The sequence below is a fragment of the Danio aesculapii genome, chromosome 22 (assembly GCF_903798145.1).
Source record: "Danio aesculapii chromosome 22, fDanAes4.1, whole genome shotgun sequence".
Lineage (NCBI taxonomy): Eukaryota > Metazoa > Chordata > Actinopteri > Cypriniformes > Danionidae > Danio > Danio aesculapii.
Window position 1 is genome coordinate 3,267,851 of NC_079456.1, and position 17,012 is coordinate 3,284,862.

The following is a 17,012-nucleotide window of genomic DNA, read 5'->3' on the forward strand; positions in this document are numbered from 1 at the left end:
CTTGTTGTTCAAGTATACACCCAGGTACCGATATGATGAAACAATCTTAATTTCTGACTCCTGTATAATTATGGGCACCGCTTGTGATGGATGCCTACTAAAATCAACAATCATTTCTTTGGTCTTATTAGTGTTCAATTTAAGACAATTTGTTTTACACTAGTCAGCAAAACTTTTTAAAAGCAACCTATACTCACTCAATGTGAAAGTGAAACGTCTATAAACTCCAGCAAGATGGTCATTGTATGCAGAGATAGACCTTTATCTATAAGTGAAGTTTAGTTATAAACTAATTTCGAGAGGATCACATGCTTATGATTGCTAGCGGCTGGATCCGCATTATCCAATTCTCAATGCACCAATCAGACGACTCCTAAGCTACTACAAATACCCTGGGTTACGTACCACCGCTATCTTTGTTTGAAGAATCCCCCCATTCACCCCTACTCCTCCTTCTTCCTAGATGGGTGACACGGTGGCCCGGTGCTTAGCACTGTTGCCTCACAGCAAGAATGTCTCTGGTTCTAGGCTTTACCAAACCAGCAGACATTTCTGTGCGGAGTTTGCATTTTCTCCCCGTGCACACGTGGGTTTCCCCCGGGTTCCCCGGTTTCCTCCCACCGTCCAAAAAACATGCAACATAAGTTAATTGACTAATCCAAACCGGCACTATAGACATGCTCCTAGTAAATGGTTATCTATCAAGAGCAATCACTGGCTGTTCATTGGTTATTACAGTGGGGGAGTTCTCGAGATCTACCTGAGCTCAAACTTCCATCTCGCCCTGCAACTGGAGGGAGCCCCGGGCTCGAGGACCTTATGAGCTCAGGGCTCTCTCCCGGAACAGCATGCCAAACAAGCTTATAATTAATCATCAGCTAAGTGTGAACTCTTGAAAGTATAATTATGGAAACTGTGTTCATATTAACTGAAAGCTTTGTTGTGTTTGCTAGCCTCACGCATCACGCACCTGTCAGTCAGTCAGCATGTCACCTTAAAGCAGGGGTCACCAAACTTGTTCCTGGAGGGCCGGTGCCCTACTGATTTTAGCTCCAACTCTAATCAAACACACCTGAACAAGCTAATCAATCTCTTACTAGGTATACTTGAAACACCCAGGCAGGTGTGTTAAGACAAGTTGGAGCTAAACCCTGCAGGGACACTGGCCCTCCAGGACCGAGATTGGTGACCCCTGCCTTAAAGGGTTAAACAAATAACGCACAGCACTACTACGATTACAGAAAAGTTCACACTGTTATAATTCACTTACCTTTTAATATGCTTTTGGTGTGATTATAACCCACTATTTAAAAGAACCGGCTGAATGTTTTGAACGAGAAGCTGTAATGTAGCCGTGGCGGGAGGAATTTAGGTGTGGCGCCCCGCCATGGAAGAATGTAGCAGAAACCATGTGATGAAGCACTATTTAACATCAAGTAAAAAACTGAATTTCAGACACTGCAGAATAGCTCACTAATAACACAACAGTCTTCATCTGTTCAGTTGGTGTTTTTTCCTGTGGTGTTTCATGAATGAGGCTCAGTGGGAAGAGTTTTGGCCGCTTGTCTAATCTACTCCGACAAGTCATCTAAAGTTTTGACAGCAGCTTCATTGTAGGATTCAAATCAGCTTATAGATGGAGTTCCTCACCAAACAACTTTATCTGAAGCTTTTATTATTGTGGACATCTATCATTTTGCTTCCTAATATAATATATATAGTTGTGCAAAATATCAAAATGCAAAGCTAACTTGTTCGTTGTGATTTCTAAAACTGAATATCAATGATGATGTATGATCATTATTTCATTATTGTTTTTAGCTTCTAGCACACATTTTTAAATGTTACTTTTTTTAATCATCTGTCAGTATTTTGTTAAACACGTTTGTTTACTGATTGTTGTTACTTAAGGAAAAGATTTAATTTTAAACTGTTATGTCTGTCAGCCATGATCACGTTTGGTTTTACGTTGGATTTCACCTCACGCATGATTAAGATTTTTGACCTCATTAGCAAATGTTTTGACTTCTCAATAGTTGGCGCGTTTGTTTACGACCCTGTTGTTTCCGCCTCAGCGTGATGACGTCAGCACTGACGCGTTCATTCAGCGTCGAGTCTTCAGAGCTGAGGTAAGTAGTTGACGCTTTTTCTCGTGTTTACACAACAATAAAACACACTTTATAGTTTATTAAAGCGACAATCTGCGACTAGTTTCTGCATTGAGTTCACCTCTATCTGTGTGTCTGCTGACCAAAACAATACAGCAGCCAGCGAGTAGCTCTGAGAGGGAAATAATGTGTAGGAATTGTGTTTGTTATCTCGCAAAGTAAGATAAGAGAAGGGATAATAATGTGAATCTACTGAAATATGAGTTTGAAGCACAAATATTCATAAATTTGTGTTGCTAGTTAGTGTTAGCAATCTAATTTCTGTGTTGGAATGAAACCCTCAATGAGTCTTAACTTACTAATCGCTATGCAAAAACATTATCCGTTACACTTGAGTAGTTAGGTTATCCTGCAAACATTCAGTATGAATTAATCTGATCTGCTGCTGTTTAATCAGTGTTTATAGTTTGAGGATTATCAGTATAATCAGAGCTGCTGAAATCCTCTTCATGTCAGTAGTTTTTGTTTTTAAGTTATTAATTATACTAATGTCTTAAAATCACATTAAATTTCAAGTTTTAGGTCCAATATTGTTTAAAATGTACGTTAATGATATCTGTAAGATAGTGGTTTAACTTTATTTTATTTGCGGATGATACAAGTATCTTTTGCTCTGGGGATAATTTACCAAAAATGATCTATTTTAAGATTAAAACAGAAACTAATAAATGGAAATTGTGTTTTGACGTAAACAAATTGTCATTAAATATAAGTAAAACAAAGGTTATGTTATTTGGGAAATTAAAAGTAGTCATAATATAGATTTACATATTGATGGTGAAGTTATAGAAAGAGTGTATGCAATTAAGTTTCTTGGTGTTGTACTGGATCATAAAATTAGTTGGAAACCGCAAACAAATTATGTGATATCAAAATTTGTCAAAACTAGCAATAGTGTATAAAGCTAGATTTATCCTGGACAATAAATCAATGTATATTTTATATAACACACTTACGTTGCTATTTATCAGTATATAAATCTAACCTACGATCCTTATGTACAATGCAGAAAAAAGTAATTAGACTGATAGAACTAGGGGTATTTGGAGCATACAAATCCTTTATTTTTTAAAATTAAAGATACTTAAGTTCAATGATTTGGTTAAATTTAAAACAGCACACTTTATGTTTAAAGCTAGGAATAAATTACTTGCAAAATGCATACAAACGTTTTTTTAAAGAAAGACAAGGGGGATATAATCTGAGAGAAAACAACATTTTAGGAGGTTGAAAACAAGGACAACTTTAAAATGTTTGTGTATGTCTGACTGTGGTGTAAAACTAGATCAGACTCTTAAACAATGTCAGGATAATAATCAATTTAAAAAGTTGTATAAATATATATTATTAAAGGTATATAACTATGAAGGTATGATGAAATTTTAATAATGGCTATTTGCAGTACTATGGATTATTTTTTTATTTTTTTTGGGGTCCGTGTTACAAAATGGAAAGGTACAAATGGAATCAAACATATAGGCAAAGATGCCAAAAGGATAAAATATGTTTCATGTAAATAGAAGAAATAAGTAAAAGAAGAAATACGTTTAAGTAATAGAGGAATGATGTATGTGGGAAAATAATAAGCTTGTGCTTCATTCCAGTCCATTTTCGACCATGTTGAAATGTATTTTTTTGTTAATGATATTTTATGTATATTTTTGTTCGAAAATAAATAAATCAAATCAATACTGGATTATTTTATCAGTCATTATAAATTAATCAGATTTGTCTGTTTCTTCTTTTGCAGCTCGTCCTTCTTGAGTTCAGCTGTAAATACTGGAATATTCCCATCAGTCTACAAGTGAAGACGAGCATCAGACCATCAGGAAGAAGTGAAATCTGCAAAGACAGAGTTTATTGAAGGACAGTGAGAAGATGAGTGATCCAGAACCCTGCAGAATTAAACAGGAAGAGACTGAAGAACTAATAGGTTTGTGTTTATTCATTATTAAGATCTCCATCAGTTTGTTCTTTTTCAGTTTAAAAATAAATATGTATTTAAAAAGTCATCTCTTTAAGTAAAATGACTTGATTTAAACATATCAGGACTCGACTTAACCTGTTTAGAGTGAGCCCCTGACTTAACGAGAGCTTGATTTGTCTGAACTGTGGCTTTAGATTTGATGTTAAAAGACTTGAGTCTTGCTCGGACTTGACCATGTGTGTCTTGTCCCCACCTCTGCTATAAATGACCAGACTGTGGGTGATGTGTGTGAAACCACAATCTGCAGCAGGGGTTGACTAACCTCTTAAAATCAAACTTATTTACTTAATTTTCAGATGTGAAGGAGGAGAGTGAAGAACTGAATGAAGATGAGGAGAAACATCAGGTCAAACCTGAAGAAGAAACTCAATCAGAGACTGAACAAAGTATTTCAGTGGAAAGAACTGCTGTTAAAGGTTTTAGCTGCACTCAGTGTGGGAAGAGTTTCAGGTATAAATATGATCTCGGTCGTCACATGAGGATTCACACTGGAGAGAAACCTTACCAGTGTTCACACTGCGACAACAGATTCAGCGATTCAGGATGCCTCAAATCACACGAGAGGATTCACACTGGAGAGAAACCGTATCACTGCACTGCTTGTGGGAAGAGTTTCAGACATTTGTCTTCTCTACAAAGACACACACGAATCTTTCACAGTAAGTAAAGATCCAGCCCTTCTAGATTTCATGTTTTCCTTTGTCTTTGGAGTGTGACCAGCTGTTTATGTTTATCCAAGATCTGTAAAGTCTCAGAGACTAATGTCTCGTTTCCACTAGGGTTAGGTACTGAAACCCGGTGCTACCTTTGTAACCGGTATGTACCAGATCAAATCAGCATATGAATTTCGGTGCCTAATTTCAGTGCCACCTGTGCTGCGACAAGGACATAAGAAAGGGGTGCATCAAAGGTACACATTGTCATACCATCTCTAAACATTTAATTCTAAACAACTTTGAGGAATACGGACAGGCGATGTCAGGAGTTTGTTCGAGTTGCTTAGGGAACAGACGCACACAACGACTCTCTTCAGATCAACACGCAGATCAACATGAATGTTAATCAGATTTGCTTTTAAGCGTTCTAAAGCGTATTTTACAAGCAATGATTCTGACACGACAACGTGAAGCTGATGATTTACAAAAGTTGCGTGTAAGGGGGAAACACGTCAAACTTAATGACACAGTTGAGGGCTCAAAAGCAGAGGAATGCACTGTCTCTGACATCAGCTGGCACTTTCATTGAGTACGTACATGGACACTAATGCTCCGATTTTAATATGATTAGGACAATACTCTGATTTAGAGACTAGACTACCATGTAAACAGTGATTTCTGATAACCTTAAAGGACCGGAGACACCTGCGTCGCGAAATGCGGAGGTTTTTTCTTTCCATTTTAAGTGCGGTATCAAATTCCATTAAAAGAGCACTCTTCCACCAGTCCCCGTGTCTAAAAGCTTGATCACCCCCCACACTCCTAAATTTGGACGTGTATTTATTTTTGTGTCAAAATGCCACGGAGAAGCAAGATCAGCCATCGGTGGCAAACTGCGAAAAAATGACTGACGTCTTTCTCTGCGCGCTCTAGGTGACACTTGCACTCGCTCTCTCTGTCTCAGAAAACTGTTCAGTCTATTATATTGAATGGCGATCGGAAACAGCGCTTCCCATTCGCCCGTCTCGATCGCAATATTTGTGAAATAAAGTAAACACTATTGTTTTTTTGTGTACAATATTTATTAACCATATATATCAAAATATATCGATGACGATGTCCAGGAAGACGTTAATACCATTAACATCCGTCGTAACCATATATGGTTTGCCTAGATTGTGTGTGCCTAAAACGTGTGTGGTTCTGCGGGCCTGCAGCTGGATATTATTGCATTCGTCAGAGGTTGACGCCCAAATGACAGGTAATAGCGATTTTAACACTTTTAATATAGGGAGTCCTCGGCTATGAAGAGACCATTATTAATCAGAAATCTAGTGTACATAATTTTACGTTAGGAAATACAGTTTTGAATTTACAAACAGTCAGCAAGTACCAAAGAACAGAAGTAACACAATGATCAAATGTAGTTTTCAGTCACGCTCATGTAAGTCATATTCAACTCGTTCAGTTTTGCTTTCGTTCATTTTTGATTTCCGTCTTCAACACATGATTTATTTACAACACATTTTTAAACATAATAGTTTAACTAACTCATTATTAATATCTACTTTTTTTATCTTCACCATGCTGACAGTCAGTGCATAACATTTTACTAGTTATTTTGTTCAGACAAAGTCCCTTTAAGTGTTTTATAGTCTTTTATTCAGATTAAAGTGTAATTTAAAGTCTTAATCAGTTAACTACGAAAGTTGAAATAATTAGTCAAATTATTTTGTAACTGATTTGTTGTGCATATCAAAAAAATATACAGTAATTATTTCTTAAGGAGGCTAATAATACTGACCTTTTATTTAAATTAAAAACTGCTTTTATTCAAGAAATAAACAATAAGATATACGACTTATAATGACTCCAGAATTTATTATTTTTTTGGAAAAACTGTAAAAATTTTCAGAAACATTATTTTAAATGACTGGGAGGGCAAAAAGAAGCAACTCATGTAAGCACCTTGATCATATTATTGTCTTATTCAGATTAAGGCAAATCATTAGATTACTGATAACATAGTCACAAGCCTCAACCCTAGAAAAAAGGAGTTCAGTATTTTGATGACAGCCTTTCCACAGGTTAGTAGTAAGCTAATGTCATTTCATAATGCAAATCTTAAATTCATGCTAACCAACAAATGATCAAAGGAGATATATTAATGTAATTCAAATATATAAAATATGAATTGATGTTTACTTTAAAAGATTTTTTAAAAGATTTTGTCAAGTAAAAGATTTTTCTAGAGTCGTCCACCATAATTTTGTGGCTCAAAAGTATCGGTTCAGGCACTGGTACCGTTTTAAATGTATCGATTTAGCACCGGTATCGAAATAATCCCAAACGATACCCAACCCTAGTTTCCACTGAGCAGTTCATTACGGTTCTGGGGCCTCATGTGTCAACGCTGCGTACGCACAAAAACTTTGCGTACGCCAGATTTAACGCTCATGTTTGGATTTACTAACGATGAAATGAACATGAGAATGTGCGTTGGTCCAAGCTAACTTCATGTCTGGTGCACGTGCATTTCTTGTGTGTGTTTGTTTTATTTCCATTGGCGACTCCTAGAGGCAGTTGTGTTAAATTGCACACTACAAAGTAGCTTTGAGCCGTGCAATGCCAGCTGTATGGGACGAGAACATCCGCATGTCTAGCAGGTATATAAGGTTTTCATACCATGCAGTTGACCAGCCAAACATTAAAGCGCAATATGCAGCGATCGCCGGGTTTCCCAATGTAATCGGAGCGCACATTGCTATAAAGCTGCCATCTGAAGACGAATTAGCATACTTTAATCTGAAACATTTCCATTTCAATAAATGTGCAAATAATGTGTGATGCTCAAATGCGGTTAACATAATACACACACTTATTAATAATTCCTACATGTCTTCCTCGTGATGAAGAGTATATGATAAGTAGAGGAGGAAAAAGAATGAGTGCATCAGACGCTGTATTCGAACCGGGCTCTTGATCGATCATGGCAAAACATGTTGCCATGCGGTTTACGAGCTACGCCACTCACGCTGCTGTTTGCTGCTCTATTTAGTTATATTATCTCTGTCAATCAAACGGTGATGGGCGGGAATCACTCAACTAGCTCATTCCAACGAGGTGTGCTATTTGCACTGCCTAAATAGACACTCCGAATTTTTACACCTTTACATTGGACCATTTCTTTTTTAATTCGCTCACAGTGGGATGTTCAGACCCAACTGCGTAAACCGCGTCAGCTAAACTCTCCCACTCTATTTTGTTTTCTTTGTTATTAATTCCGGATGACAAACTTGCAAATAACACCGTTTTTCTCCGCTCTACCTTCGATAGGAGCACCTCCTATTCACATTCTGTGAAGTTGATCTTTAAGCTTGCTTTTGTCATTGCTTTTTCATTTGGTTTTGCCAAAGTAGAGTCATTACCATATTTATTAGGGGGAGGAGGCAGGGAGGGGTTTTGCGCTCGTGCGCTCAGTTTCACGTTAATTCGGATATACAAAGAGAATATGCGTGGGATTCATACATCTGAATTTTTTACTGCGTACGCACATTTACAGCTTTGTCCGTACGCAATTGTTTAGTATGAATTCAACGCAAGTCTTCGCACATGAGACCCCTGGTCACTCTGATCAGCTTGTGTTTCCACTGCCAACAGCACCATCACTTTGCAGTCGTGGTGTTTGCAAGAATGTTCAACGTCATTCTCGCCTGAAAGGAAGTTTTTCGGTCGTTCACACATTGCATCGTTTGTGAGCTGAAGTAGTGGCAGAAATTGATGGCGCTCTAATAACTGTTAGGTGTTGGCGCTAAAATCAGATTAGGAATATGGATTATCCGTATACCTCCAATTATTTTCAGGGTTTGCCAGCTGAAGATTGCTGTGCCACCCTCGATGTAATTAAATGTCTAAAAAGCCTCAAACCCTGACTGTATTCTTGAACCCATACAAATGTAGCATTGTTAGCGTTAGCATTAATTGCCACAACACCTGTTGTTTTATATTTTAAAGCAAACCTCCAGGTTTCCTGACCGTCCTCTGTGTTTTAGTGCAGATTATGGCTAGAGGATTCTCTCAGTGGTGGACCACACAACTCTTGGTATTTCGAAAATGAAGCCTGAGCTTCTTACTATTTCTTTTCTGACACCCAACAGCACAATAAGTCATGGATCCTGCATTTCGGCTGTTTTTCTGTCGCCTCAATGCAGACTCAGCTGACAGTGACTTCAAAAGGGTGTAGATGCTTTCAGTTGTTACTGTTTCGGCTCTGCTTGAGCTGAGACCGGTGTGTTATTGTCCACAAAATGGGGTTTAATGCGTCTCCCACATGTAATGTCAAGAGACCGATTCAAAAAAAGGGAATAACATCATAAAATAATAGAATTGACCATTGATTAAAATGCTCATTGACAATTAACCTGTCACTGATTAATCATCTGCATCCCTATTTCACATTTCTGTTTTCTGTTCTTAATTTTCAGACCCGATGGTGAAGGAGGAGGAAAGTGTCAATGGTCAATATTCATGCTCTTTGTGTGGAAAGGGTTTCACTCAACAATCAGGTTTAAAGAGACATCAGCGGACTCACACTGGAGTGAGACCACACACATGTGATCAGTGCGGCAAATCCTTTTTTAGCCGTTCTGATTTGAAGGTCCATCTTAGAGTTCATACAAGCGAGAAGCCTTATTCCTGCTCCGAGTGTGGAAAGAGTTTTATTCTTAAGTCATATTTAAGAAGACATCTGGTAATTCACGCTGGTGTGAAAGAGTTCGCGTGCTTTGAGTGTGGGAAGAGTTTTATTTTACCTGGAGACTTGAAACGACACCAGATGACTCACACTGGAGAGAAACCGTACACATGTACTCAGTGCGGGAAGAGTTTCACGCAATCAACAAACCGTAAGAAACACATGAAGATCCACACTGGAGAGATAAACAGCTAGGGTTCTATCCAAAGATGCAAATTAGATTAATGTGCAAAACTGAAATGTGGCATAAAACATTTGTAAATAAAGCAGCGTTTCCATCCAATGAGTCAAAGACAATTAAATCATCATGTTCTGATAAACTAGCAGCAAACATCAGACAGAAAAATGTAGTTTTGTGCGGTCGGAGAAGCTAATGTGCACCTCTTCTATAATAAATTACTTGCGGATCAGAAGACGAAATGCAATGAACGCAATGTGGTGGCTGTTGGAGGCGGGAGATGCTCAAGACAATTCTGAAGGTAATAGTATAATAATACTCAACCACTGTGATGACAGACTTTAGCTGAGGTGTTTTAGAAAAACCAAAACAACATTTCAGATGTTTTACAATGTGGTTTGTCCATTAATGCGTCCCATCACACACAATAATCATCACATGATCTGTTTAAACTAAATCACATTACATTTCTCTGATGCGCATGCTGGAGTTTATTCTGTAATTGTGTTTCCATCGTAGTTTATGCCCATTTATTTCTTATCAGATCAAATGTTTATCCCACTCTATGGTAAGAGTCCAACTGAATTTAATCCTATTGCATTTTGAAAATGTGGCTTTTTCCATTAAGCCTTTCTATAATGTGATAATCCAAAACGCACAGGAGAATGGAAACGGCTAATGAAATTTACCTTACCGTTACACAAAACATCAGATTTGATCATTGAATCTTTGTTACTAAATGTTTCAATTATTTCTAAATGAGGCATGCTCAATCGAAATAAGCACAATAAACAATCTGCAAGAACCAGCAGGGGCGTAGTAACCGGGGGGGATGGGGGGATACGTCCCCCTCACTTTTAAAGACATACCATTTAGAAACAGGTGATTAATAATTATATGAACGTATGATCTCATACAGCCGTCCCCCCACTTTTAAAATGTCCGCTACGCCCCTGAGAACCAGTTAGGCAGACTTATACAGTGCAAATTAGCATTCATTATTATCGACAGCTATCATGATGGAGCACTATTTAACATCAAGTAAAAGACTGAATTTCAGACACTGCAGAATAGCTCACTAATAACACAACAGTCTTCATCTGTTCAGTTTGAGCTTGTTCTGCTGGTGTTTCATGAATGAGGCCCAGTGGGAAGAGTTTTGGCCGCTCGTCTAATCTACCCAGACAAGCAGAAAACAATCAGTGTGTGTGTAAAACTCTTAACCAGATTACAGATGAAGAAACGTCATCTAAAGCTTTGACAGCAGCTTCATTGTAGGATTCAGATCAGCTTATAGATGGAGTTTCTCACCAAACAACATGATCTGAAGCTTTTATTGTAGACGTCTGTCATTTTGCTTTGATATAATTTATGTAGTTACGCAAAATTTCTAAAACTAGATATCAATGATGATATATGATCATTATTTCATTATTGTTATTAGCTTCTAGCCAACATTTTTAAATGTTAATTTTATTAATCATCTGTCAGTATTCAGTTAAACACGTTTGTTTACTGATTGTTGTTACTTAAGGAAAAGATTTAATTTTAAACTGTTATGTCTGTCAGCCATGATCACGTTTGCTTTTTAATTTTAAAGTGCCAAATAAACAGCATTTCACCTCACACATGATTAAGATTTTTGTGCTCATTAGCAAATGTTTTGGCTTCTGAATAGTTGATTTGGCGCGTTTGTTTACGTTGTTCCCGCCTCGCCGTGATGACGTCAGCACCGTCGCGTTCATTCAGCGTCGAGTCTTCAGAGCTGAGGTGAGTCGTTGACGCTTTTTCTCGTGTTTACACAACAATAAAACACACTTTACAGTTTATTAAAGCGACAATCTGCGACTAGTTTCTGCATTGAGTTCACCTCTATCTGTGTGTCTGCTGACCAAAACAATACAGCAGGCTGAGAGGATAATAATTGGGATTTTTCCACGTTTGTGTTTGTTATATCTCAAAGTATGATATGGGAAGGGAAAGAACGTGAATCTACTGAAATATGAGTTTGAAGTACAAACTATAAATAAATCTGTGTTGCTAGTTAGTGTTAGCAATCTAATTTCTGTGTTGGAATGAAATCTCACTTGGAGTATAAACTTAAAGATCGCTATGCAAAAACATTAGCCGGTAAACTAGAGTAATAGGTTATCCTGCAAACACTCAGTATGAATTAATCTGATCTGCTGCTGTTTAATGAGTGTTTATAGTCTGAGGCTCATCTGTTTTATCAGAGCTGCTAAAATTCTCCTTATTTCATGTCAGTAGTTTCTGTTTTTATGTTATTAATTATACTAATGTCTTAAGATCACATTAACTTTCACAATGGTTTATTTGATCAATTAGATTAAATTAAGCAGATATATATGTTTCTTCTTTTGCAGCTCGTCCTCCTTGAGTTCAGCTGTAAATACTGGAATATTTCCATCAGTCTACAAGTGAATTTGAGCATCAGGAAGAAGTGAAATCTGCAAAGACAGAGTTTATTGAAGGACAGTGAGAAGATGAGTGATCCAGAACCCTGCAGAATTAAACAGGAAGAGACTGAAGAACTCATAGGTTTGTGTTCATTCATTATTAAAATCTCCATCAGTTTGTTATTTTTCAGTTTAAAAATAAATATGTATTTTAAAAGTCATCTCTCTAAGTAAAATGACTCAATTTAAACATATCAGGACTCGACTTAACTTGTTTAGAGTGAGCCCCTGATTTGACGAGAGCTTGATTTGTCTGAACTGTGACTTTAGATTTGATGGTGAAAGACTTGAGACTTGCTCGGACTTGACCATGTGTTGTCCCCACGTCTGCTATAAATGACCAGACTGTGAGTGATGTGTGTGAAACCACAATCTGCTGCAGGGGTTGACTAACCTCTTATAATCAAACTTATTTACTTAATTTTCAGATGTGAAGGAGGAGAGTGAAGAACTGAATGAAGATGAGGAGAAACATCAGGTCAAACCTGAAGAAGAAACTCAATCAGAGGCTGAACATAGTATTTTAGTGGAAAGAACTGCTGTTAAAGTTTCCACCTGCACTCAGTGTGGAAAGAGTTTCAGGCATAAACGGGATCTCAGTCGTCACATGAGGATCCACACTGGAGAGAAACCTTACCAGTGTTCACACTGCGACAAGAGGTTCAGTGATTCAGGACGCCTGAAATCACACGAGAGGATTCACTCTGGAGAGAGACCATTTCACTGCACTGCTTGTGGGAAGAGTTTCAGACATAAATCTTCTCTACAAAGACACACGCAAATCTTTCACAGTAAGTAAAAGATCCAGCCCTTATAGGTTTGATGTTTTTGCCTTGGAGTGTGACGAGCTGTTTATGTTTATCTAAGATCTGTAAATTCTCAGAGACTAATGTCTCGTTTCCACTGAGCAGTTCGTTTTGGTTCAGGTCACCCTGATCAGCTTGTTTCCACTGCCAACAGCACCATCACTTTACAGTCGTGGTGTTTGCAAGAATGTTCAACGTCATTCTCACATGAACAAAGTCTTTCGGATGTTCACACATTGCATCGTCTGTGAGTTGAAATGGTGGTAAAAATTGATGTCGCTCTAGTAGCTGTGATAAATTTTAGGAATATGGATTATTCGGATACCTCCAATTATTTTAAGGGTTTTTTAGCTCATTGTGCCACCCTTGATGTAATTAAAGATCTAAATTGCCTCAAACCGTAAAGATCCGTGCACACCGGGACGCTTTTCGCTCGTGTTTTCTGTCGACGTTTAACGCCTCGAGGCTAAATATGCGCCAGTGTGATCGTGCACACCAACGCGCAAAACGGCAGGTGTAAAAGCGTCATTTTTAGAGAAACGCCTCATGCTCGTTTTTTTGTTTTGACTTTCTCCACCAATCAGATTGGCACTTTTGTTCACGTACACAGAGCTGCTGAAGTTACAGTAAACAGCACTTGGAGGTGCTCAAGCGCAAAATTGTCAATGCGAGCGCACATTGAGGAAGATGCCCAGAGGCGATATGAATATATAGCTGTTTAAACACTAGTGAACAATAATCATTTCTTCATTGCTAGAGCTGAAGCTGCTACTTGTATAGGAGTAGCTAGCCTGCTACTCTTCTGCTCGATGCCAGTGAAAATCGATTGGGTTTTCTTTATTCTCCATTTCCACCTGGGGATACTCTTCCCGAGGCCCTCAGACTATGCAGAGCCACTGATTCGATCCAAGACCAACGACAAGATGAACCAAGGTTTCCATATCCTGGACCAGGCCGTATCCTGAGCAGCTACTGTGATGGTCATGGAAGAGTAGAGAACATGAGACTGATTCCTGTGACGCTCCAGGGACAGACGAGTCTTCGCTGAGGCCAGCTTCCAGCCTCCGCTGCTTAGACTGATTAAAATGATCGTGCCCAACTGAGTCTGGTTTCTCTCAAGGTTTTTTTTTTTTCTTCACTTCCGCCATTAGTGAAGTTTTTTTTCCCTCTCCGCTGTCGCCACTGGCTTGCATGGTTCGGGATCTGTAGAGCTGCGCATCGTTGGATTTGCTCTTCAGTGTTTGGACTCTCAGTAGTGATTATTAAACCACACTGAACTGAGCTCAACTGAACTGAACTTAAACACTACAAACTGAACTACACTGTTCCAATTTACTATGACCTTTTATGTGAAGCTGCTTTCACACAATCTACATTGTATAAGCGCTATACAAATAAAGGGGAATTTAATTGAATTGAATTGAATTTTAATGCGGAAAAACGCTGAAAATAAATGCAAATGAAAAGTGTCTCGGTGTGTACGAGCCCTAACTCTACTTTTAAATCCATACAAATATAGTGTTGTTAGCATAATCTGACAGGTAGCATTAATTTCCACAACACCTGTTGTTTTATATTTTAAAGCAAACCTCCAGGTTTCCTGACCGTCCTCGGTGTTTTAGTCCAGATTATGGCTAGAGGATTCTCTCAGTGGTCGACCACACGTCTCTTGGTATTTAGAAAATGAAGCCTGAGCTTCTTACTATTTCTTTTCTGACACCCAACAGCACAATAAGTCATGGATCTTGCATTTCGGCTGTTTTTCTGCCGCCTCAATGCAGACTCAGCTGACAGTGATGCCAAAATGCTTTCAGTTGTTAGTGTTTCGGCTCTGCTCGAGCTGAGACCGGTGTGTTATTGTCCACACAGTGGAGTTTGTCCACACATAATGTCAAGAGACTGTCTCAAAAAGTGAGAATAACATAGGCAAGGCAAGTTTATTTATATAGCACATTTCATACACAGTGGCAATTCAAAGTGCTTTACATAAACAGGAATAAAAGAAACAAGTATAAGAGAAATAAAAACAAACATAAAAATGGTAAGAATAAAAATAAAATAAAAGCTGATAAAATGTGTTATAAAAGAGTTAAAAAGAAGAGAAAAACATAATTAAATGAAATAATTGACCATTGATTAAAATGCTCATTGATAATTAATCTGTCACTTAATAATCATCTGCGTCCCTATTTCACATTTCTCTTTTCTGTTCTTAATTTTCAGACCTGATGGTGAAGGAGGAGGAAAGTGTCAGTGGTCAATATTCATGCTCTTTGTGTGGAAAGAGCTTTAGGCATCAAGGAAGTTTCTGGAGACATAAGAGGATTCACACTGGAGAGAGACCACACACATGTACTCGGTGTGGGAAAAGTTTTGGACAGTCATCAAACCTTAAACAGCACCTGAAAATCCACACTGGAGAGAGACCGTACACATGTGAGCAATGCGGCAAATCATTTTTTAGCCGTTCAGATTTGAAGGTCCATCTTACACTTCATACAAATGCGAAGCCTTATTCCTGCTCTGCGTGTGGAAAGAGTTTTACTCTTCAGTCATATTTAAGAAAACATCAGAAGATGCACAATGGTGTGAGAGAGTTTGCGTGCTTTGAGTGTGGGAAGAGTTTTATTTTACCTGGAGACTTGAAGCGACACCTGAGGACTCACACTGGAGAGAAACCGTACACATGTACTCAGTGCGGGAAGAGTTTCACACAATCATCAAACCATAATAAACACATGAAGATCCACACTGGAGAGATAACCAGATAGGGTTCTATCCAAAGATGTAAATTAGATTAATGTGCAAAACTGAAATGTGGCATAAAACATTTGTAAATAAAGCCGCGATTCCATCCAATGAGTCAAAGACAATTAAATCATCATGTTCTGATAAACTAGCAGCAAACATCAGACAGATAAATGTAGATATATGCGGTCGGAGAAGCTAATGTGCACCTCTTCTATAATAAATTACTTGCGGATCAGAAGACGAAATGCAATGAACGCAATGTGGTGGATGTTGGAGGCGGGAAATGCTCAAGAGAGTTCTGAAGGTAATAGTATAATAATACTGAACCACTGTGATGACAGACTTTAGCTGAGGTGTTTTAGAAAAACCAAAACAACATTTCAGATGTTTCACAATGTGGTAAAATATCATGCCAATATTGTGACACATTCGTGTGATCTGACCAGGGCTTAATTTATATAATTATACAAATTATCAAAATGCAAAGCTGATGCTTTTATATCATGTTGAGTTTTCTTATGCATATTCATCACCTGTAATTGCTCATTTTTTTTCATTAGAGGTTTTTCAGCATGTGGCTACAGTTTGTGTTCAGGAAAGAGAAACTTTACAGTTTTAAGATATAAACTAAGATTTATTGAACTTGTTCTTTGTGATTTCTAAAACTGGATACCAACGATGATATATGATCAATATTTCATTGTTATTAGCCTCTAGCAGACATTTTTAAATGTTACTTTTTATTTTAACCGTTGTTTACTGAAAGTTACTTGTTACTTCAGGAAAATATTATTTTATACTTTTATGTCTGTCAGCCATGAAGGATGACGTTTATTTTTAATTTTGCTACTTTTTAAGCGGCGAATATACAGTATTTCCCCTCATGGTTTAGATTTTCGTCCTCATTAGTAAATGTTTGGGCTTCTCAATAGTTGACTTGGCGCGTTTGTTTACGATCCTCCGTTGTTCTCGCCTCTCCGTGATGACGTTAATACTGACGCGTTCTTTCAGCGTCGAGTCTTCAGAGCTGAGGTGAGTCGTTGACGCTTTTTCTCGTGTTTACACAACAATAAAACACACTTTACAGTTTATTAAAGCGACAATCTGCGACTAGTTTCTGCATTGAGTTCACCTCTATCTGTGTGTCTGCTGACCAAAACAATACAGCAGGCAGCGAGGAGCTCTGAGGGGGGTGTAGGAGTGTTTCCACTGTTATATCGCAAAGTATGATATGAG

The 17,012-nt window shown here is 38.0% G+C and overlaps 3 protein-coding genes across 3 annotated transcripts in view; all 3 read left to right on the forward strand.

The window, feature by feature from the left end:
* LOC130215599 (zinc finger protein OZF-like) overlaps nt 1-17,012 on the forward strand; it is a 226,606-nt gene that overhangs the window by 120,283 nt on the left and 89,311 nt on the right. The gene's annotated exons all lie outside the window — the stretch shown is intronic.
* On the forward strand, nt 3,925-11,206 carry LOC130215642 (zinc finger protein 791). The gene is made up of 3 exons (XM_056447486.1): nt 3,925-4,101; nt 4,452-4,814; nt 9,296-11,206. Exons 1-3 carry the CDS (start codon nt 4,047-4,049, stop codon nt 9,757-9,759), a joined length of 882 nt encoding a protein of 293 aa, XP_056303461.1. The 5' UTR covers nt 3,925-4,046; the 3' UTR covers nt 9,760-11,206.
* Nucleotides 12,131-16,446, forward strand: LOC130215629 (gastrula zinc finger protein XlCGF7.1-like). Its single transcript, XM_056447476.1, has 3 exons — nt 12,131-12,301; nt 12,648-13,010; nt 15,249-16,446. The coding sequence occupies exons 1-3, from the start codon at nt 12,247-12,249 to the stop codon at nt 15,794-15,796; spliced, it is 966 nt and encodes a 321-aa protein (XP_056303451.1). The 5' UTR covers nt 12,131-12,246; the 3' UTR covers nt 15,797-16,446.